Here is a 25,029-nt window from a genome sequence, read left to right on the forward strand (position 1 = left end):
TGGTCTTAAATTGGTAAAGCACTGCTAGACATTTTATATCCATTGGCCTGGAATCATACATAAAGAGCCAGCCTTCACAAATGTATAGCTTTTGCCTTTTGTCCTACCACTGATGGGAGACATCTTCAAGCTGTAGAGTGTTGCACTGATTTATACATGATGCCATACAGAATACGAACAAACTGCTAAATAGTTCAGGCAATGCTTGGCAAGTTCAAGTGTTAGAGCAGGATAAATGTTTTTATCTGAATAAAATAGGATTTTTGTCTTATCTGTAAAATAATTTTCTTGGAGCACATTGCTGGACACAGGTGACATTCTCTGGAACCTTGGGACATGAAAAGCTTATCCAACTGAGGGGTGAGCAACATAGCAACAAAAAGCTAAAAGGCCCAGGAAAAACATCAAAGAAACAAACAGAGAGGGGTCTACATCTTACTGCTTGAGAAACCTTATGACTGAAACCGGTGTCCTATCATATAAGGTCCCCCATCCGATAGTGTCCGCTGTGTACTGCGCATGCGCAGTACACAGCAACACAGATTCCGAAAATTGCCGAGGATAAACGGCGCCTGCGCCGTGAGTCCAGGTTCTATCCCCACTATCCAAGTGGACATAGAGTAGGAATATAAAAGAGCCGAGCGCAGCGAGGCCATTCCCCGAAGCGTGGCGAGCGAAGATCGCCCACGAGGGGCCCTCTGTCCCCTATGTCCGCTTGGATGGTGGGGCTACCACCTCCACTCACGGCGCAGGTGCCGTTCAGCTTCAGAGATTTTCCGAAGCTTCGTCTGCTCCGTACTGCGCATGCGCAGTACGGGGCGGACACTATATCATGGCCGGACACTATATGGCAGAACACCGGCATCCTCTGAGTCCAGAAGGTCCATCTGGTAAAACACATACGTGAACCGAAGACCAGGTGCCAGCCTTGCAAATCTGAAAAACGAAAGCCCAATACTAAAAGGCCCATGAAGCACCAATAGGTCTAGTAGAGTGTGCTTTGACTAGCAAAGGGGGAACCTTAGATAATGAGTTAATGAGTCCATCTAGCAACAGTGGAGTAAGAAGTTGGCTTTCAGGATTCACAAATAAAGAGCCGGGTTGACAGAAAGGAACTGTAACTAAGACCCCTTTCACACCAGGGTGTTTTGCAGGCACTATAGCGGTAGAAATAGCGCCTGAAAAACGCCCTAAAGAAGCTGCACCATTGTCTGTAGTGTGAAGGCCCCGAGGGCTTTCACACTACAGCGGTGCGCTGGCAGGACGTCAGAAAAAAGTCCTGCCAGCAGCTTCTTTGGAGCGGTGAAGGGGCGGGGTGTTTACCGCTCCTCCACCACTGCTGCCCATTGAAATCAATGGGGCAGCGCTGTAATGCCGCCGGCAAAACGCCGCTATTGCGGCGTATTGCCGGAGGTTTTAACCCTTTCGCGCCCGCTAGCGGGGGTAAAAGCGCCCCGCTAGCGGCCGAAATGCGCCGCAAATAAAAATAGCGGCGTTTTACCGCCGATGCAAGGTGCGGTGTGGTGTGAAAGGGGTCTAAGAGATAAACTCCAGCAGCGAGTACCATATTCAAGGACAGAGGAAAGTCTCCTAAGGATGTTTAGGTGCAGGACAAAGGGATGGTAAGACAAGGTCCTTGGCAGGGTGGAAGGAAAAAAACATCTTGGAGAGAACAGAGGTCCTAGGCCTCAGGAAACTCTTGTTTGTTTCTGTAACACAACTAAGGGTTCTTTACATGTCAAGGTTGCCAGTTAAAAAACTTGTAGTACAGAAGCGTTGGCAAAGAGAAAAGAAACCTTGCGAGTAGGGATAGACAGAGGAATATCTCTAATAGGCTCAAAGGGTGGTCTCTAAAGGACCGATAGGAATAGGTTGAGATTCCACAGAATAACTGGGAGGAGGAAACAATGTGGGCAACATCCTGTACTAATGCGTTAAACAAACAGCGAGAGGCAAATGTTCTCTAAAAAAAGAAATGCTAAGGCCAAGATCGATCCTTGGTGGTACTGAAGGCCAAGCGCTGATCCAGACCAGACCGGGGGAAACACAGAATTCTTCCCACAGAGTAATTTCTGAGATAAAATTTCCTTGCCTCCCACCAACCAAACTACGCTTTCCTGGTGCCACGGTAGCTCTTGTAAGAAGCTGACTTCTTAGTTTTCAAGAGCATAGGGATGATAGCATTTGATAGGCCCCCTCCCTCAGGACCAGGGCTTCATCAGCCAAGTGGTTAAAGCCAGTGGTCGAGAAGCAGGATGGTAGATCAGCCAATGCAGTAGGTTGGAATTGTGGTGGAGTTTATAATGAATAAGTCAATAAAATTATTATTATAATAATTATATTATAATAATGTAATTAGTTATTATAATATTTCCTGAGAGGTATCATCCCAAAGTATATACAAACCAAAATCCCAAAGGAAGGATAATGGGACTTTAACCACTTTCAGACCGGACCATTTTGCTGGTAAATGACCAGAGGTCTTTTTACAATTTGGCACTGCGCTGCTTTAACTGGTAATTGCGCGGTCATGCAATGTTGTACCCAAACAAAATTTGCGTCCTTTTCTTCCCACAAATAGAGCTTTCTTTTGATGGTATTTGATTGCCTCTGCGATTTTTATTTTTTGCGATATAAATGGAAAAAGACCGCAAATTTTGAAAAAAAATGATATTTTCTACTTTTTGTTATTAGAAAAATCCAATAAATTCAATTTTAGTCATACATTTAGGCCAAAATGTATTCAGCCACATGTCTTTGGTAAAAAAAAAAGTCAATAATTGTATATTTATTGGTTTGCGCAAAAGTTGTCACATCTACAAACTAAGGTACGTTTTCTGGAATTTACGCAGCTTTTAGTTTACGACTGCCTATCTCATTTCTTGAGGTGCTAAAATGGCAGGGCAGTACAAAACCCCCCCAAATGACCCCATTTTGGAAAGTAGACCCCCTAAGGAAATTGATAAGAGGCATGTTGAGCCCATCGAATATTTTATTTTTTTGCCTCAAGCGATTGAATAATGAAAAAAAAAAATTTTTTTTTTTTTTACACAAAGTTGTCACTAAATGATATATTGCTCACACATGCTATGGGCATATGTAAAATGACACCCCAAAATAAATTCTGCTGCTTCTCCTGAGTACGGGGATACCACACGTGTGGGATTTTTTGGGAGCCTAGCCGCGTACGGGGCCCCGAAAGCCAAGAACCGCCTTCAGGTTTTCTAAGGGCGTAAATATTTGACTTCACTCCTCACTACCTATTACAGTTTTGAAGGCCATAAAATGCCAAGATGGCACAAAACCCCCACAAATGACCCCATTTTAGAAAGTAGACACCCCAAGCTATTTGCTGAGAGGCATGTTGAGTCCATGAAATATTTTATATTTTGCCACAAGTTGCGGGAAAATTACAAACTTTTTATTTTATTTATTTTTTTCACAAAGTTGTCACTAAATGATATATTGCTCACGCATGCTATGGGCATATGTGAAATGACACCCCAAAATAAATTCTGCTGCTTCTCCTGAGTACGGGGATACCACATATGTGGGACTTTTTGGGAGCCTAGCCGCGTACGGGGCCCCGAAAACCAAGCACCGCCTTCAGGCTTTCTAAGGGCGTTACAGTTTTGAAGGCCATAAAATGCCAAGATGGCACAAACCCCCCCCAAATGACCCCATTTTGGAAAGTAGACACCCCTTTAGGGGTACACTAGTGAGACTAGGTAATAAATGGCGGGTGCCCTGAAACTATAAAAAAATAACTAACCAACCAGCGTCACCTGTAACCGTTATATGGTGATCACTGGTGAAAGGGTTAACTAGGGGGCAATCAGGGGGCTTTATGCGGTAGTATATGGGGGTCCCTGGCGCTATAAAAAGCTGCGGCGAACCTAAATACCTACCTGCCTAACTAGCGTCACCTGTGACACTAATACAGCGATCAGAAAAACGATCGCTTATTAGGCTGGGTTCACACTGGAGCGATGCAGGAACGCCACGAATCCGCGGCGGGTTCCCGCATCGCATGCCTCCCGGCGGCAGTTCACACTGCCCTATGCGAACTGCTGGGAGTGTCAGTGAAATGTTAATGACACCCCCAGATCAGTTCGCATATCGCAGTGCGATCTGCAAACTCGGATCGCATGGTGTGAACACCCATGCGATCCGATTCTGCTGCGGACCAAAAAAAGGGTCCCGTGCGAGTTTGCGGCGGGTGCGGCGGGTGCGACACGAATTCAGCCATACTATCTGTATGGCTGAACTCGAATCGCACAGAGATCGGATGTGATTTGCACTGCAGTGCGGTGCGAATCACATCCGTTCTCAAACCGCTGCAATGTGAACCCAGCCTTAGTGACACTGGCGACGGGGGGTGATCACAGGGTTAAACCTTTATTGGGGGGGTTAGGGGGGTACCTTAGAACTAAAGGGGGCTAACCCTAACTGCCCTAACAGTTATTACAGTCACAAATGACACCCGCCGTGTGATCAGGGGGTTAAACCTTTATTAGGTAATAAATGGCGGGTGCCCTGAAACTATAAAAAAATAACTAACCAACCAGCGTCACCTGTAACAGTTATATGGTGATCACTGGTGAAAGGGTTAACTAGGGGGCAATCAGGGGGCTTTATGCGGTAGTATATGGGGGTCCCTGGCGCTATAAAAAGTTGCGGCGAATCTAAATACCTACCTGCCTAACTAGCGTCACCTGTGACACTAATACAGCGATCAGAAAAATGATCGCTTATTAGGCTGGGTTCACACTGGAGCGATGCGGGAACGCCATGAATCCGCGGCGGGTTCCCGCATCGCATGCCTCCCGGCGGCAGTTCACACTGCCCTATGCGAACTGCTGGGAGTGTCAGTGAAATGTTAATGACACCCCCAGATCAGTTCGCATATCGCAGTGCGATCTGCAAACTCGGACAGGAATCGGATCGCATGGTGTGAACACCCATGCGATCCGATTCTGCTGCGGACTAAAAAATGGGTCCCGTGCGAATTTGCGGCGGGTGCGACACGAATTCAGCCATACTATCTGTATGGCTGAACTCGAATCGCACAGAGAGAGATCGGATGTGATTTGCACTGCAGTGCGGTGCGAATCACATTCGTTCTCATAAACCGCTGCAATGTGAACCCAGCCTTAGTGACACTGGCGACGGGGGGTGATCACGGGGTTAAACCTTTATTGGGGGGGTTAGGGGGGCACATTAGAACTAAAGGGGGCTAACCCTAACTGCCCTAACAGTTATTACAGTCACAAATGACACCAATGCAAAAAAAAAAAAAAAAAAAAGCAATTGGTGTCACTGTGACTGGGGGGGGCAGGGGTAATTGGGGGGGTGATCGGGGGGTAAAGGGGGGGTGTGAGTGTGCCTGGCATGTTCTACTGTATGTGTGGTGTGTTGGTGCAACTCACCGATCCTCTCTCCTCGGTGCCGGAACGAAAAATACCGACACGGAGGAGAGAATACATCACTTCCTCTCCTGTGTTTACATTACAGGAGAGGAAGTGATGTCACGAAGGATTTCCATTCGTCGAGAGCGATCGCGAGGGGGTGGCCATGAATGAATGGCCGCCCCCTCATCCCGGATCGCTCTCGAACGAATGCCGACCGCCGCAGGCACCGGGGGGGGGGGGGGGCCCCCACCCGCGGGCAGGCAGGGACTTATATATACGCCCATATGCCTGCCCGTGCCATTCTGCCGACGTATATTGTCGTGCGGCGGTCGGCAAGTGGTTAAATATACTGCCGGGAATGAGTACATTAACATTGTTTTAAAAATAAATTATCTTTATTGTATATTATTGGTGTCTTGGTGAATACAATAAAGATTGTTTTAATACATTCTGAATGAACTTCTTCCCGGTGGTATACTTAAAGTCCCATTTATCCTTTCTTTGGGACTTTGTTTTGATGGTAGATCAGCCCCTGGGACAGAAGATCCGGGAAGGCCTAAAGACAGTCTGTGAAGTTGATCCCACGGGTCACCAGAGCATTTACTGAAAATTTACTGTGAAGGCCCAAGAATTCCTGGTCCTGGTGACAAACCTGTTAGTTTGCTGCTGAACCTGGAAGCCAGAAGGTTTATGCCCGGTGTCCCCTCACCTGCCATGAGAGAGTTGAGCTTGCAAAAATTTTAAAGGCCGGTCCTGTAGCTTCTTTCTGCAGGAGTCTGGGTACAGATAATGACGCTCGCTGGGAGTGGGGGGGGGACGGGGAGGGGAGTTATCCTGAGCTGTACTTACAGCTCTTAATTGCCAGTGTTCAGTCTCCTGAGGGCAGCAGCATAATCCAAGGTTCCAGGACTTTCCTTGTGCCCCAAGAACAAAAAACGTGAGTAATCAGAAATTGGATGTCTGTTAGCCCTTGTACACATGGTCGGACATTCCGATGGACAATGTCCGATAGGACCGTGTTGTCGGATAATCCGACCGTGTGTGGGCTCCATCGGACTGTTTCCGTCGGAGTATCCGAAGGACCAAGTTTTCCAGCTGGGCTATAAAATTTTCCGACAACATGATCCGATCGGACTTTGTCCGATCATGTGTAGAGAATTCCGATCGGACAAAGTGCCATGCATGCTCAGATCAAATTCCTAGACCAAAGCTATTGGCTACTAGCCTGAACGTAGTCCCGTCCTAACGAAATAACGTCATCACGTTAAGTACGATCGGATTTTCTGACAAATTTTGTCCGACTGTGTGTATACAACAGTTTTGGATAAAATCCGACGGACAAAATCCGACGGATTTGGTTGTTGGAAAGTCCGACCGTGTGTACAAGGGCTAAGACACCATGCGGCGGAGACTGGAGCTCGTCAGAACACTAGCCATTGGAGATATGAGTCCTGCTGTCCAGTGGACACAGGAAATCTGTTTGGGACTGAAAAACCTCAATATGTCAGATTTAGTATACAATCAAATAATAAAATACAAACACCTGGTTCAACCAGTCCTGATATTTCTGTTTGGTATGTCATAGTTCTATTTAAACCCTTGTTACACCCGTTGTGTCAGAAAACTAGTACTACTTATTTTTTTGAAGAGACAAGTTTTATCAAAATTAAGCACAGATAACATTTTATTTGTATAAAAAGTTTATTAGAGAAAGCAAATATTTGTGCAAGACATACAATCAAAATCCACAATAATAACATATGGATTTCATAAAAGGAAGTCACTTTTACTTTTTTTTTTGTGGGAAGCGGGTAAACCTGAGTGTCAGCGAGTTTAAGATTACAATGTCACCCAGTCATCTTCAAACCACAACTATCAAAATGTCCAAGCGAGCAAAAGCCTCCAAATTCCAATATCAATATGGCACTTGTATAAGTAGCAGAATCCGGAAGACAACGCACAAACTGAAGATCGCCATGAGCACAGTTGACCCATACATCCCAACGGTTCTGGCTATGCAGAGAGAGTACACCCTCCTTAAGCCCTCTCTACCACAAAAAATATTAAGATGTTCTTGCAAGAGACATGCGTAACAGTGAGACACATCTTAATGCTCCCAAGTTCCTTGACATTGTTCTTCAGATATGCCATATGAAGCTGGAATAGGTTACTACTGAGAACATGCCTATCTGGCATGACCACTTCTGGCACTGAACATGTAAACAAACTGCACTGTAGATAGGGCAGAGGCTCTACTGAATCAATTAAGTTTATATGACCCGTTTATTCTCACTCTTGGCTGTTCTGTGCCCGACGCTCCTCCAATGCTCTACAGACCCACATGGACACAACCTCCATGTTCCCATCATCGAACTGGACAATAAACGGATGGCCCTGTAAGAGACAGAAGATCATATTATCGTGTGAGCACATACAGTGTGTTCCAGGTACTCAATTTTCCTTGTTACTACAGCAAATTCCACAAGCAATATAACTACATTTGTTGGAAACCACACAATTGTTTCTCTTCTTGTTTTTTTTTTTTTATTTAAATCAGGAATAAAGTGTATTAAACTTAAAGGGGTTGTAAAGTAAAATTTTTTTTTTTTTTTAAATAACAAACATGTTATACTTACCTCCACTGTGCAGCTCGTTTTGCACAGAGTGGCCCCGAACCTGCTCTTCTGGGGTCCCTCGGCGGCTGTCTCTGCTTCCTCCCGCAGGTGCTTCTCACGTTAATGCGAGCTCCCTCGCATTGGTGAGAAGCACCTGCGGGCGCGCTCCCGTGATACAGCCGGCGGCTATAGCCACTCGCTGTATCACAAGGCCCCGCCCCCCGGCGCGCTGCGTCATTGGATGTGATTGACAGCAGCGTGAGCCAATGGCTGCGCTGCTTTCAATCCATCCACTCCAGCCAATCAGCGGCCAGGCTGAGCGGCGAAGAGGACGGCGGGGGCGAGCGCGGGATTTTCGAGGGGTCAGGTAAGTAAAACGGGGGGACTGGGGGCGCCGGCAGTGTCAGATGTTTTTTCACCTTAATGCATAGAATGCATTAAGGTGAAAAAACATTTACCTTTACAACCCCTTTAAACAAACATAATGCATGATAATAAAGGAATATTAGAGAGTCTATGTGCCATATACAGCACACCATAATCAGAGAACAGTGGGCACTCGTAAGGCATAGACAGAAAAACATTACAGAGTCATCTAATGCCGCGCACACACGATCGGAATTCCAGCCAAAAAAAAGACAGATGAGAGCTTTTCATCGGAAAATGCGACCGTGTGTACGCTCCATCGGAATTTAGCTGTCCAAATTTCCGCCAGCCAAAAATTGATAGCATGTTCTCAATTTTTCCGACGGAAAAACTTTCTATCGGTAATTCCGATCGTGTGCATGCAATTCCAACACGCCAAAAATCACGCATGCTCAGATTCAACTACGAGACAGAAGCTATTGGCTACTGAACTTCCTTTTTTCTAGTCCCGTCGTACGTGTTATACGTCACCGCGTTATAAATGATCGGAATTTGATGTGACCGTGTGTAGGCAAGACAGCTTGAGCCGAATTCCGTCGGGAAAACCATCAGAGCTTTTTCCAACGAGAATTCCGACCGTGTGTACGCGGCATAACTCGATGCTAGAAATTGTTTTTTTCCACATTCGGTAAGAAACACGGGAGAATAGCTCCAACAATACCCCTGATTGCTATAGGGTAAAAGTCAACCCAATATTCTATCCATTACTAAATCCACTGGTGTAAGACCTGGTACTCCTAGCCAGTCATCCCACAACCTATCAAACCTGTGTGGACAGCCACGATGCGTGAATATAAATTTTTCAACTCTAATGCCCCGTACACACAATCGAATTTTCCAACAACAAATGTTGGATGTGAGCTTGTTGGCTGAAAGTCCGACCGTGTGTATGTTCCATTGTACATTTGTTGTCAGACTTTCCACCAACAAATGATGGCTAGCAGGTTCTCAAATTTTAATTTCCGATCGTGTGTACACAAGTCCATTGCACAAAAGTTCACGCATGCTCGGAATCCAGCAGAAGGAGCCGCACTGGCTACTGAACTTCATTTTTCTCGGCTAGTCGTACGTCTTGGTGTTCCCACGCTCGTAATTGTTGGCCAACATTTGTGTGACCGCGAGCATGGAAGACAAGTTAGAGCCCAAAAACTTCGAACAAAAGTCCACGGTTTTGTTGTCGGAAAGTGTGTACGAGGCATAAGAGTATATCCCATACTCAAGACCCATTCTTTACGAGTAGGAGCTTTATCACTCTTCCATTGTAACAGAAGAAGCCTATGGGGCTGAAACATGGCTCTGTTAATAGCTATTTTTATAAGTTCCATAGGTGGGAGATCGTCCAGGATCCATAATACGGATCTTAAGGGCTCAAGAGGTATTGTAACTTGAAAAACTGAGTTAACAGTACTGACCACTGCCTTCCAGTAACAATGTGATTTGGGGCAGAGACATAGAAGATGTATAAGATCCCCATTCATAGTAGTGCACTTAGCGCACAGTGGAGTTTGTAAGATACCCATGCAGTCAGTGGCGGCTGGTGTTTTTTTTTTCTTTGGGGGGGGGGGGGCAAACAACAACAACCACCCCCCCGGCGCCACCTCATACCCCCCCAGCCCCCACCCACTGTCTTACCCCATCTAGGTGGCGGGTATCAGCCAGTGGGCATCGGCAGTGGGATCGGGCATTGGCAGCAGGCATCTCCTCCATCTTGGCGGCTGTCTGTCTCCTCCCCTCATCCTAGGCATTCAATAGGATCGCCTGTCCTTTCAGCCAAGCAGATGACAAGTCTCAAAACCTGCTTCCCGATTGGCTGGGAGGAGAATCAGTGTTACAACAGCGAATATTCATTCTGCATTCTATGCGCCCTGAGCCCACCCTATATTGAAGCCTATTAGAGCCTCTGGCTCTAATCAAGTGCTTAAAAAAACACTCATCCCGCATTGGTATCCATGCCCCCGGCATCCTGAAAGGGGCCAAATGCATGGATGGGGGTAGCGCCCATGCTCCCTTAATAGACAGACCACCCCTGCATGCAGTGTAGTTTTAGGGGAGTATAATGCGCACAATATACAATTGGGAGAGTCTTTGCGCAGTGTTCAGTAAACCACATCTTGCTCCCATTCCTCTTTGGCATTACAAGGGTAACCTTCTAGGTAGGATGGCAATAGCATTCCATAGAAATTTGAAATGAACTCCTTGGTGTCTTGTACAGCCAAAATTGTTTTTTCTTGATAGATTACGTAAAGTAGTGTCAGGATCTGTAACTCAACAAAGCAAACACATAGCAGGGACGCAAGGGTCACAAATTGAATGATAGTTTATGAGAATATCCACAACAGGCAGCTCACTACTCATATAAACGTGTATGAGGAATCCACAGATTAAAGTAATTTAGGAGTGCCACATGTTATCTCCAAGGTCACAAGAAAACCAGGCATAACGGTAAAACACAGTTTATTTATCCAAATGGCGTGGTCAATATATTGCACATAAAAGGTTAAAAAGTATTGCCAGCTTGCCCATCGTTGGTGTCAGTAGAAGGAATAGAGCCTCATTGTTGGTGTCAGTAGCAGGAATTATGCCACATTGTTGGTGTCAGTGGCAGGAATAATGCCTCAGATAAAGGCGAGCAAAGGGCTGCAGTTTGAAGAGCACTGCTCTAGTAGATGACGTGGGCTCACCTAAGCACTAGCTGGTCTTCACCAGAGCTCCTGATGGTTTAGATGGATTTTGATGTGTGCAAATGCCAGGTCCCCTGGATTATCTCAGCAGGAAGAGAGCAAGCGGGGGTCAGGCATTGGATGAAGCAAATAGTTGATGAACAAGCCAAAAGGCCAGTAATGCGTAGTAGCTGGATGGGATGAAGAGGTAGCTTAGTCGATGAAGAAGTCAAGGGTCACTAACAAGTGGTAGCAAAGATAAGGACAGCAGGAGATATGCAAAGGTAAAGATATCTGGAGAGAGCACAATATTCTAGCAAACAGAAATTGCAGAGACATGGCTTAAATAGGAAGGTCATTGGAGGAGCAAAGAATTCAAGGTTCACCAGGAGCAAAATACAAAGTGAGGTTTCCAAGGAATCAGGCAGGGAGCTGTCCAGCATCTCAGGTGGCATAGCGAGACACCATTGGGACTGAGTGTTCAGTTCCAGATCCTGAAAACAAAGTACTTCATGAGCACCATGTATTATCTTCAAGGTCACAAGAACGTCAGGCATATTGGCAAAAAACAGTTTATTTATCCAAATGGTATGGTCAATATATTGCACATAAAAGGTTAAAAAGCATTGCCAGGGCTTGGACAGCAGATAACCATGGACCAGGGGTGGCGCTGGTGGTGGACCTTACTGGTGAAAGGGATTTTGCCCCTCATACCACTGCAAATAAGTTCAGTTTGTTCAAAGAACTACAATGGAGATAGTGTGACTGATGGACCTTTGAATTCACCAATAGATGAATCTCATGCAGTACAGGTCTTGATGGACCTATGGGACGAAGGCCACCCTGACACTCAATTCTTAGAAAATTGGTGTGATCCTCCTGTGGAACACACAAATTTTTGTCCTAAATCCACCTTTTTTCCCTTCCCAGTTGAAAGGCCCATATCTTGAAGCTTACTATCAGGTCACCTATAGGGACTTGCTGAAATTGTGTGACAACAAATCACACGGAACGAAGCCCAATCTATCACATGCTGAATTTCTAGCTTTGAGGAACTTAAAGAAGAATCAAGAAATTGTAATCAAACAAGCTGATTAAGGGGGTAGTTTAGTAATTCAGAATAAAAAAAAGATTATCTGAAGGAATCTTATAGGTTGTTATCGGACCCCAACACTTGTCATATGTTGAGGAAAGATCCACTTCCTGTTTTCCAACAATCCCTCAAACAATTGGTGGAAACTATTTTTGTTGTCTCCCCAATGCAGCAACCCATATTTCTATCACTTACCGAAGATACACAAGTCTACAGTAAGCACCCTGGTAGGCCAATTGTTGCGGGGACAAATGGTTTTATCAGTGGTTTATCCCAATACATTGATAATTTCCTACAACCAACTGTGGTTCAACTACCATCCTATATCCGTGATTCGGGTCACGTGATTAGTACATTATGTAATTACAGATGGGAAAGCCACTATATGTGGGCCTCACTTGACGTGAGTTTGCTTTACATTGTAACCCACATGATCATTGACTTCTATTCTAGTCTCCTTAAGCTTTTTTTTATTAATAGGAGTCATGTCACAATGGGTTAAATTTAGTGGGTGGGTCAAGGGTTGATCCAATTTCTCGATCTCCTATATAAGCTCCCAAGCTGGTTCCCGTCACGTGACCTGTCAAAGGGGCGTGCCCAAAACATGTAGACACGACGAATGGCTTTTCTTATGCATTTTGCATTGCGATTTTTTATAATTGGAGTAAGGCATCCAGGACTTTTGTTCGTTCTTTTAAATGTATTACCCAATGGGATGTATTTGCTGATGCCCTTATTTAATATGCTTGTTCCAACTACTTGTGATTGACTGCTGCCAGACCATCCAGCGATTTGCCCTTCCAGTGGTTTTCTCTTGGAGTGTTTCTGCCAGCCTGTGAGGTCACATCCGGGTCAGTACCCGCCTCACCTCCATTCAACGGTTATCTGCGGTCCAAGCCCTGGCAGACACCGGAATTCCCTCTGCTTCTCAGCAGTCACAGAGGTGACATCCAGGATTATTTCCCCATACCATGAGACAAGGTTTTACTTTGTTCCGGTTTGCCAAGCTGGCAATACGTTTTAACCTTTTATGTGCAATATATTGACCAAATTATTTGGATAAATAAAGTGTTTTTCACTGCTATGCCTGGTGTTCTTGTGACCTTGGAGATAACATGTGGCGCTCCTGAATGACTTTGTTTTCAGGATCTGGAACTGAACACTGGACCCCAGTAGTGTCGGCTTGGCTCCTCTTGCTGTGCCCCCTTAGATGCTGGACAGCTCCCTGCCTGATTCCTTGGAAACCTGACTTTGTATTTTTGCTTCTGGTGAACCTTGAACTCTTTGCTCCTCCAATGTCCTTCCTATTTAAGCCATAGAGGTTTTACTTTCTTGAGTAAACTGCACAGAGAAAGCCCCGACAGCTGCATCTGGTGGCAGGCTACAGTGGCAAGTGACAAGCTGCATCTCGTGGCAGACTCCAGTGGCAAGTGAAAAGCTACATCTGATGGTAGGCTACAGTGGCAAGCTGCATATGGTGGCAGGCTACAGTGGCAAGTGACAAGCTGCCTCTGATGGCAGGCTACAGTGGCAAGCTGCATCTGGTGGCAGGCTGCATCTAATGGCAGACTACAGTGGCAAGTGACAAGCTGCATCTGGTGGCAGGCCACAGTGGCAAGTGACAAGCTGCATCTGGTGGCAGGCTACAGTGGCAAGTGACAAGCTGCATCTGGTGGCAGGCTACAGTGGCAAGTGACAAGTTGCATCTGGTGGTAGGCTTCAGTGGCAAGTGACAAGCTGCATCTATTGGCAGGCTACAGTGGCAAGTGACAAGCTGCATCTGGTGGCAGGCCACAGTGGCAAGTGACAAGCTGCATCTGGTGGCAGGCTACAGTGGCAAGCTGCATCTCGTGGCAGGCTACAGCGCCAAGTGACAAGCTGCATCTGGGATCAGACTACAGCGGCAAATGACAAGCTGCATCTCGTGGCAGGCTACAGCGGCAAGTGACAAGCTGCATCTGGTGGCAGACTACAGCGGCGAGTGACAAGCAGGCTATAGCGGCAAGTGACAAGCTGCATCCGGGAGCAGACTACAGTGGCAAAAGACAAGCTGCATCTGGTGGCAGACTACAGCGGCGAGTGACAAGCAGGCTACAGTGGCAAATAACAAGCTGATGGGATTATTGAAGTGCTAACACCCAACGCCCACCCACCCCGGTCCGTGGAAAAATGTACATCAAACGCAGGTCAGCAGATTCATCATTTACTTGAGTAGCTTAGTATGGAGAGCAGTTCTGAGGCTGCTTTTGACCTGATTTGCTTTGTGTTTCTTTGGACACAGCGGGTTCTATTAATATTTGACAGTACAAACAAATGGCCACTGTCCCTACCTATAACTGGAATTTGCAGCAAGGAGCACAAGGAAGGGCAACATATGGCAAACAAAACCAAAGACAATTCCTAGCTAAACTTACTGACCAGCCTGCAGCCAACTGAATATTCTTGTCTGATTAACTACTTCCTCACCGCCGCATGCTGATGTACGTCGGCACAATGACAGCGGTGGGCAAATGGGCATACCTGTACGTCCCCTTTAAGACCTGGAGCTAGTAGGCGCGCGCCACGTACAGCTTACTGGTCTCCCGGAGATCGCGTCACGGAGCCTCAGAACGGGGAAGTGCCTATGTAAACAAGGCATTTCCCCATTCTGCCTAATGTCATGACAGAGATCACTGCTCTCTGTCATCGAGAGCAGTGATCTCTGTCATGTGAGTTGAAGCCCACCCCCCCCCCACAGTTAGAATCACTCCCTAAGACACACATAACCCCTTCATCGCTCCCTAGTGGTTAACCCCTTCACTGCCAGTGTCATTTACACAGTAATCAATGCATTTTTATAGCACTGATCGCTGTATAAATGACAATGGTCCCAAAATAGTGTCAAAAGTGTCCGATGTGTCCACCATAATGTCGCAGTCATGATAAAAATCACCGCTATTACTACAAAAAAAAAAAATAATAATAATAAAAATGCCATAAAACTATCCCCTAATTTGTAGACGCTATAACTTTTGCGCAAACCAATCAATATACTCTTATTGCATTTTTTTTTAACCAAAAATATGCAGAAGAATACGTATTTGGCCTAAACTGAGGAAAAAAATATTTTTTTAAATATATTTTTTGGGGGATATTTATTATAGCAAAAAGTAAAAAATATTCAGTTTTTTTCAAAATTGTCGCTCTTTTTCTGTTTATAGCGCAAAAAAAAAAAACGCATAGGCGATCAAATACCACCAAAAGAAAGCTCTATTTGTGGGGAAAAAGGATGTCAATTTTGTTTGGGAGCCACGCCGCACGACCGCGCAATTGTCAGTTAAAGCGACGCAGTGCCGAATCGCAAAAAGTGCTCTGGTCAGGAAGGGGGCAAATACCGTATTTAACGGGATATAACACGCACAGGCGTATAACACACACATTCATTTTAAGAGGGAAGTTTCAGGAAAAAAACTTTTAAAGCGGTAGTAAACCCGCAAATTTTTTATTTATTTTTTTAAACCTGCAAAGCAAAAGGCATAATGAGCTAGTATGCACCGCATACTAGCTCATTATGAAATACTTACCTTCGAACGAGGCCCCGACATCTGGCCCGATCCACGCCGAGGGAGCTGACATTCTCCCTCGGCGTTTCTTCCGGGTATCACGGCTCCGGCGCTGTGAGTGGCCGGAGCCGCGATAACGTCACTCCCGCGCATGCGCGCGGGAGACTTCATTCCGGCCGGTCGGCCACTGCCGGATTTTCAGGCCGAGAATCCCCTTGTGCGCATGCGCCGCTGCAGTCAGCGGCGCATACCGAGGGGAATATCTCCTAAACCGTACAGGTTTAGGAGATATTTTTTTTACCTACAGGTGAGCCTTATTATAGGCTTTCCTGTAGGTAAAAGTTAAAAAAATTTAGTTTACAACCACTTTAAATAAGGAACTTTGAAGCAAAATAAGGGTCAGCGCCCATCTGCAGCCTCATCATTGCCATCAATGCCCATTTGCAGCCTTACCAGTGCCATCAATGCAGCCTCATCAGTTCACATCAATGCAGCCTCGCCATTGCCATCAGTGCAACCTGATCGATGCCCATCTGCAGTCTACAGGGGAAAGGCGGGGGGGGGGGGGGGTGGGTGGTACTAGCGCTGACAGATTACATACAGTGAGAATCACCTATGATAGACAGAACAGAGGTCCAATGGTGGCCCAGGAGACGGGACTTCCTATTACAGAGGCTGCCAGATAAACAGGAGATTCTCACTGTATGTAATCTGACGTTTGTCCCGCCTCCCTCCCTGTCCCCTCTGAGGCAGGTAAAATTGAAGTATTGGCGTATAACACGCACGGGCTATTTGCACCTGATTTTAATGGTGAAAAAGTGATTGTTATACGCCAATAAATACAGTACTGTATAACTAGCCTTTGAAGCAAGCAGTACATGGAAGGGGCGACGCATGTCAAACAAAACCAAAGAAAATTCCCAGCTCAACTTACCGACCAGTCTGCAACCAACCGAACTGCCCTATTGAGATCGGAACAGGTCAAACACAACCTTTTGACCAGTTTTGCGCTGCAATGGAGCTGCGTTCAAATGCAAGAGACAGCATTTGACGACAACCCCATCATCTACACAAGGCCCTTACTGTGTCAGTGATGCAGAGTTTGCACGTTGTGTATGTACAACACAGAGCGGCGATGTTACTTTCTCTTATAGAAGATGAAGGATCGGTGTCATGTAGCCATCACCTCGTCTCGGAAAGGATTTCCTGACCTTTTCAGTCGCAGTATTGTCTCCGTCTGCAGAATTCTCAAAAACTTCAGACTGTGTATTTTAAGTAACCACTCTTCCTCCTCTTCTTAATGAGGTTATGACCAACCGCTTATTATAATTGCTTCCAACTCCTTTTAATTTTCAAGCTTATTAATCATAAGAAGAGTTATTTAAAATTGCATAAATTAATCTTGGATTAAAAGACCATCAAGGCCTAGAAACAATTAAGAATATGCATGGAGTCCCAAGGGCAGCGCGGTGTCTGATTGTAGCAGTCAGGTGGGCCTGGTTGAGCGGGGCGGCGAGATGATTAATGCACACAGCATTTCAATAAAGGCTTTCTGAAAATGCCATTTGCTGACCCCGGGACTGTATTCGCTTGCCAGAGATGAGAAGTGGTTAGTGAACTCTGCCAAATCTACATGTGCGATCGGAGACCTCCTGACATGCCGGGGTCAATTAGGGCTAAATAAAAAGCAAATTACGTCCCATTAGCAAATGGTCGTATTTATTGGGGGAAAAACAAAACAAAAAAACACCAATTGTTCGAAGAGAATCTGTTTACAGAATTAGAATCCCCCTTTGCCCAGGACTATGAATTTCTGGTAATTGTGGAGCGGGGTATAAATAATCACAGCATATAAAGGTACAGTATACAGCAGTATACAGCAGAGAGAGTTCTGGGTAGGGATGCACCAATGTCATTTTTTTTTTTACGAGTACAGAAACTTTTTTGTTTTAGTAATCTCCAATACCAATTACCGACCGCAACATTTCAGCCAGTGGCGGCCCCTTCATTAGCGGCGCCGCCCCCTCTCTCCTCGCCACCCCATATATGCAGTGGATAGATTCATGCATAGCATAGCACAAATCTATCCACGGCCGCCCCCTTTTAGGGCACCGGGCGCATGAATTACAGCGGCCATGGTTTGCTTTTATGAAGCACCTGATTAGAGCCAGAGGCTCTAATAGGATTCAAAATAGGGTGGGCTCGGGTCACAGAGGAAGCGACCGGAAACCCACTTAGGTGTGTTGCAACAGCGAATGGATATTTGCTGTTGCAACACCGATTCTCCTCCCGGGCCAATCGGGAAGCAGGTATGAAACCCATTTTTTCCCAGTTGGCCAAAACATCATGCAATCCTATTGGACGCCTAGCGCCGGGAGGAGCAGAGAGGAGACGCACCGGAGAGGAGAGGACACCGGAGCAGCTTTCCCCTGAGCCCGCCACGATTTAAGACAGGACTAGAAGATGGCCGCATCAGATCCGACCGCTGCTCTTACCGCCCGCATCCAGGGTAAGGACAGCGCACGTGTGTGTGTGTGTGGGGGGGGTTTGCTGGGGGTGTTATTGTTGTGCCCCACGGGAGGGGGGGGGGTTTGGGGCAGTTGTGCTAGTGCCACTCCACCAGCTGTCAGCGATGGTACAAAGAACTGAAACGTTTATTTACAAATGAAATACATTTTCTTTTTAGCTTTTTTTCAATGTGAAACGTGTAAATATATGTTAAAGGTATAAAAATATTAACGAAACAAAGCGAAGAAAAAAAAAAAGAAGTTTCAATTATCAATAGGTATAAAATAGAAGTGAACAAAAAAAAAAAAAAAAAAGCAGGAAAATAATATTTAAATGGAGAAAGAGATTAAGGAGTTAATTAAGGCTGATCATAGTAAATTAAGGGTTAATAAGAGGTTAAACAGAGAAACATTTAATAAAAAAAACATTTTTTTTTACTTGACAGATTGCTTTAAACTGACTCCACCCCAAACTCGCTCATCCATGTCTTTATGGACCTTGCTTTGTGAACTGGTGTGCAGTCATGTTGGAACATGTTTTCCTCTCTTCTCAAGACCTCCTACTCTCAAGCTCTCTCGTCTCCTCCTCCCATACTCGTCTCCAGGATTTCTCCAGAGCCTCTCCCATCCTCTGGAACTCGCTACCTCCACCGGTCCAGCTATCCCCTACTCCTACTACTTTGAGGCGATCCCTGAAAACTCATCCCTTCAGCCTATCACGCCTCCAACTAATCTTCTATCACTTCCATCAGCTCATTCCCCACACTTACAACCTTTTGTACCACCTGCCCCACCCTATTAGATTGTAAGCTCTTCTGAGCAGGGCCCTGTTAATCCTCTTGTATTTTATTGTATTATAACTGTATTGTCTCATTTTTATATTGTAAAGCGCTGCGTAAACTGTTGGCGCTATATAAACCCTGTATAATAATAATAACAGAAAGGGGCCATCCCCAAACTGTTGCCACAAAGTTGGGAGCATGAAATCGTCCAAAACGTCTAGGTATGCTGATGCCTTAAGAGTTCCCTTCACTGGAACTAAGGGGCCAAGCCCAACCCCTGAAAAACACCCCCACACCATAATCCCCCCTCCACCAAATGATTTGCACCAGTGCACAGAGCAAGGTCCATAAAAACAGGGATGAGCGAGTTTGGGTTGGAGGAACTTGACTGGCCTGTACAGAGTCCTGACCTCAACCCAGATAGAACACCTTTGGGATGAATTAGAGAGGAGACTGCGAGCCAGGCCTTCTTGTCCAACACCAGTGCCTGACCTCACAAATGTGCTTCTGGAAGAATGGTCAAACATTCCCATAGACACATCTCCTAAACCTTGTGGATGGCCATCAAAGAAGAGTTGAAGCTGAAAAGGGTGGGGCCAACTCAATATTGGACCCTACAGACTAAGACATGGATGCCATTAACGTTCATGTAAAGGAAGGCGTCCCGATACTTTTGGTAATATAGTGTATAAATAAATGCAACCGTATCCGGCTGAAAAAGTCTGAGGCAGGTAAAAATTCTGTGATGTCTGTAGGCACCAGTCCCGATTCTGTTTGGGTTTTCTGCGAAAGAGTAATAATATCACTGCTAAGAGCAGTCAAATGTTAAAGTGGATTCCCTTTTGGGTGACTCGGCCAGGACCTCCGAGCGTTTAGCGTGAAGCCAAACACAGATACAGTACAAGATTCTGCAATTACTGCCTCCTTATCTCAATCACACTCCTTCACCAACAGATCCCTCAGCAGGTCTCACAAATTGACGGCAGGGCCAGATTGCATGTCACAGCTGAGCCCACCTGTCACCAAGGAATTGAAGGTGGAAGGTGCTAAAAGTCTCAATCATTTCTGCTTCCCTAGAAATCAACAAAGAGAAAGGTAGAAGTTGGCTGTGTAAGCGCAAGACCAGCGGTGTAGACAGCGAAAGACAGGAGTTTAATAGTAGCAATGAAGAATTTTGCAAGGGGCCAAATCCGTAGTACTGAGCACAGGAGTGCTTGGCCAACGGGCGTGTTGGCCACAAGCACAATGAAGACAACAAAGAGCCAGATCTTAGATCATCACTTTCAGACAGAAATGTGATTAACCCAGTTATGAAAGCTTCTACAACTACAATGCTGACTTTGCAAGGAAAAAACAAACAAAGCTGTAGAGACAATGCTAATGGAAAAAAAAGATGGCATGTCTACCAATAAGATATGAGATTCCAAAGCAAGTCTTTAACTGGCTACTTGCTCAACACAATTAAGCCGGCCATAGACGATGGTATGCTGGTGCCTTAAGAATTCCCTTTACTGGAACTAAGGGGTCAAGCCCAATCCCCAACCCCATAGACCAGGGATCCTCAAACTACGGCCCTCCAGTTGTTGTGAAACTACACATCCCATGAGGCATTGTAAAACTCTGACAATCACAGACATGACTAGGCATGATGGGAATTGTAGTTCCTGAACAACTGGAGGGCCATAGTTTGAAGACCCATGCCATAGACGATGGCATGTCTACCAAGAAGATATGAGATCCCAAAGCAAACCTCTAACTGGCTACTTGCTCAACACAATTAAGCCGGCCATAGACGATGGTATACTGGTGCCTTAAGAGTTCCCTTCACTGGAACTAAGGGGTCAAGCCCAATCCTGAACTCAGTAGACGATGGCATGTCTACCAAGAAGATAGGAGATTCCAAAGCAAACCTTTAACTGGCTACTTGCTCAACACGATTAAGCCGGCCATAGGCAATGGTATGCTGGTGCCTTAAGAATTCCCTTTACTGGAACTGAGGGGTCAAGCCCAATCCCCAACCCCATAGACGATGGCATGTCTACCATGAAGATAGGAGATTCCAAAGCAAACCTTTAACTGGCTACTTGCTCAACACAATTAAGCCGTCCATAGATGATGGTATGGTGGTGGCCTAAAGCCGTGTACACACGACCAGACTTTTCAACATCAAAAGTCTGACGGAATGATTCCGGCAGACCATTCGATCATGTGTGGGCTGCAGCGGACTTTTGATTTGCAAAAGTCTGACAGACTTTAGAAATGGAACATGTTTCAAATTTTTCCGACAGAACTTCCGCCGGACCCAGTTCCTACTGAGAAATCCGCTCGTGTGTGTGCTAGTCCGACGGACAAAAACCGACACGAGGGCAGCTATTGGCTACTGGCTATGAACTTCCTTATTCTAGTCCAGTCATACGTCATCACGTTCGAATCCATCGGACTTTGGTGTGATTGTGTGTGGCCAAGTCCGTTCATTCGGAAAGTCCATCAGAACTCTGTCAGAACTCTGTCAGAACTCCGTGGAAAGTCTGTCGGACCTAAGTCCGGTCGTGTGTACGCAGCATAAGAGTTCCATTTACTGGAACTAAGGGGACAAGCCCAATCCCCAACCCCATACACAATGGTGTGTCTACCAAGAAGATATGAGATTCCAAAGCAAACCTTTAACTAGCTACTTGCTCAACACAATTAATCCGGCCATAGACGATGGTATGCTGGTGCCTTAAGAATTCCCTTTACTGGAACTAAGGGGTCAAGCCCAATCCCCAACCCCATAGACGATGGCATGTCTACCAAGAAGATATAAGATCCCAAAGCAAACCTCTAACTGGCTACTTGCTCAACACAATTAAGCCAGCCATAGATGATTCGAACCGTGTATGGGCAGGCCGATACCCAAGTTGATCGAACTATCAACTTGGGTACAACCAGCCTGCTGGATTTGACATGCGGTTATAGCTAGCTGTTATAGCCGCTAGCAATCATCACTGTGTAGTCCCGCCAGGGAAGGCACCCCCCCCCCCCCCCGGTTGGTTGCAGGAAAGAGATAGGCTCCGTCCATGGCCTGCCTTACTAACATAAGAGCTTACAAATAAATTTTAGCTTTTTGCCCTTTTGGCGAAGATCAAGTGTAGTATCTATTCTTATCAGTGTCCAATAGGGTTGCTGTGCCACCATTCTGGCTTGACCAGGAGCTAGAATGGCTGGCTATGTATCCCTGCTGGAGTGATGGAGACTCTGAATGCTATGACAGGCTGGGACAGAAACCAGGGCACCCTAAGGCTGTCGGTCACGGGAGTAATTCCCCCCGGGAATGGGCCCAGTTCCTCCTGATTTGAGTGGATCTACATTGTTTGGCCATTGGCTGGGAAGGCAGAGAGTCCACGATGTCTGTGCCCCACGCCCTAGGAGTGCTTCTAGTAACACTTGGGTGTGGGACCCCACAGTATGAAACTGCACAAGGTCACAGCACTAAAGCTTTTAGGACTGGGCCTTTTGGTTTGGCCTGAGGCGATTTTTGTCTTCCAGGCCTCAGGGCCCAGCCAGTGCACATTTTTTTTTTCTCCACTGTTTGTTACTCTTTCACTTCTGTGTGTTTTTTTTTCTCACTAAGATGGAGGGTGTGAGTCGTCGGGCTTGCCCTGACGTCTAGGGGAAGGATGTGGGGCCGACAGGCACCTTCCTGCCTCCTCTGACCCTGGGAGGGTCTCTCTTTGGGATAGCCCCTCAACCTAGTACTCGGTGGTTGGCTTTGGCTCGATACGAAGAGAGAGGTCCATCAGGCCTTCTGGCTAGGTGGACCATGTCGAACCCTTTGTTCCTGTCAGGAGCCTTGCGCCCGGGGAAGGGGGGGGGGGGTCAGGGAGAGGTCCTACCCCTTTGGGGTGTGGACAAAGCACAACCTTAAGTGCACTTTTTAGTGTAAGTTTTTTTTGTTCACTGCGTTTTTCCATTTTTAGGTTTTTGCACCAATGCGGATCCAAAAAAAAAATAAGAGCTTAAAAATTAAGTATCAACTTGACTTTTCACAACAAATCCTTACCATTAGTTCTTCTGGCGCTGGCCTCTCTTTCGGCTGTTTTCTCATGCTGTATAATAAAGAAATAAGAGGATTATGTGGATTCTAGCTTACATTCCAAACACAACCATAGAGGAAGCATTAGAGACACACACTGGGGGTTTATTTACGAAAACACAAATCCACTTTGCACTGAAAATGCACTTGGAAGTAAAGTCGCTGTAGATCCGAGCGGGACATTCAAGGAAAATAAAAAACAGCATTGTAGCTTGCACTTGATTGGATGATAAAACCAGCAGAGCTTCCCCTCATTTGAGATCTACCCCTCAGATTTACAGCGACTGCACTTCCAAGTGCACTTGTAGTGCAAAGTGGATTTGCCTTTCATAAATAACCCCCATAGTGTATATAATATACATATTCAACTATATTTAAAGAGGAAGTAAACTCTGATGGGTGTTACTTCCTCTTTGATTCCCTGCAAAGGCAAAGCATAATGGACTACTATGTATCCATTATGTGTCACTTATCTGACACAGGAGCCAGCGAAGTCACCGCTGTCCCCTGTAGTCCGGCGCATCCATCTTCTCGGTGGGGTCATTCGGCGAAGACGTCACTCCTGCGCATTCGCGCGGGAGCCGACACGCGTGGCATCTTCGTCATTGACGATGCCGCGCTCAGAGCGCCTGCGCGCCGCTGTCTACGGTGCATGCGCCGTAGACAGCGGTGCCTGTCTTCGGGCATATATCTCCTAAACTGTATAGGTTTAGGAGATATTTCTAAAGGCCCGTACACACGGTCGGACTTTTTGACAACAAACATGCAAATTAGCTGTTTTGGAGCAACATCCGACTGTGTGTACGCTCCATCGGACAAACTTTTTCTGTTTTCATCGGACTTTTGTTGGCTCTGCGAACGGACAAACTTTTTGACAACAGAAGTCCGATGGAGCAAAGTCCTACCGTGTGTATGCAAAAGCATCGGACTTTTGTACAAGGTACAAACACGCATGCTCAGAACCATTGCAAACGATCAGACTACAATACAGAAGTTGACCAAAGGTGGCGCTGGAGTCATTGAACGTCCTCTTTTGAAGCGGCGTCAGTACGTTGTGACGTCACCACGTTCGTGTTTGTTGTCAAAAAGTCCGACCGTGTGTATGCAATACAAACTTGTGGACAACACACTTTGTACAAAAGTCCACGGAAAAGTTTGTACAAGTCCGACCGTGTGTATGGGGCTTTAGACCTACAGGTAAGCCTTAATCTAGGCTTACCTGCAGGTCAAAGTGGTTTGCAAGGGTTTACAACCACTTTAAGACTAACAAAAACTTTGTTTCCCTACATATAACAACTTACAGCAGTAATGGCCAAAACTGGTCACTGGCCTACATCTACTGGAGGGTAGATAAAAGGAGGGATAAGGGGATCCCACTTCCCAGAGCATCCATGATGCAGCTGCATACTTCAGTCATTGCTCCTGCAGGTCTGAAAAGCAGCTGAAGTTCAGAGCAAGGGGAGATTTCCTGTTCCTCTCCTTGGCTCTGGTCACACAATGCAGCCGGGGGTGGACATCCCCTCACTCCGAACTGCCTGATTTGACTGATGAGTGTATCATTGGTGGGGATCTGTATTAGGGGGAAGAAGACCTGTACTGGGGAGGGAGGCTTGTACTGTACTATGGAGGTCTGTGCTGAGGAAGCTGTATTAGGGAGCAGCGGGGAGCTACTTATACTAAAGGGGAGGGGGAATTGTGGTCTGTACTAAGCCCGAGAAGATCTGTACTGGTGCGGCACTCCTGACCCCAGCACTCTTAACAGTTAATGCTCCTGACCCCTGCACACTGTGGGTTCTGCATACTCCTGACCCCTGCACACTGTGCATTGCAGGCTCCTGACCCCTGCGCAGCCTGTGCATTGCAAGCTCCTGACCCCTGTGCAGTCTGTGCATTGCACGCTCCTGACCCCTTGCACTCT

At 46.2% G+C, this 25,029-nt stretch overlaps 1 protein-coding gene across 1 annotated transcript in view; it reads right to left on the reverse strand.

Annotated features, from left to right (window-relative positions):
• Positions 1–7,093: 7,093 nt before the first annotated feature.
• MAP2K5 (mitogen-activated protein kinase kinase 5) overlaps positions 7,094–25,029 on the reverse strand; it is a 330,503-nt gene continuing 312,567 nt past the window's right edge. Inside the window, exons 21-22 of the mRNA XM_077469109.1 lie at positions 23,079–23,124; positions 7,094–7,805 (exon numbers count right to left, since the gene is read on the reverse strand). Of these exons, the coding sequence (XP_077325235.1) occupies positions 7,701–7,805; positions 23,079–23,124 (151 nt within the window). The 3' untranslated portion in view covers positions 7,094–7,700. The remainder of the gene's footprint in view (positions 7,806–23,078; positions 23,125–25,029) is intronic.

The sequence above is a fragment of the Lithobates pipiens genome, unplaced genomic scaffold (genome assembly GCF_037356315.1).
Source record: "Lithobates pipiens isolate NorthernLeopardFrog02 unplaced genomic scaffold, aLitPip1_a1.2 Scaffold_8, whole genome shotgun sequence".
Lineage (NCBI taxonomy): Eukaryota > Metazoa > Chordata > Amphibia > Anura > Ranidae > Lithobates > Lithobates pipiens.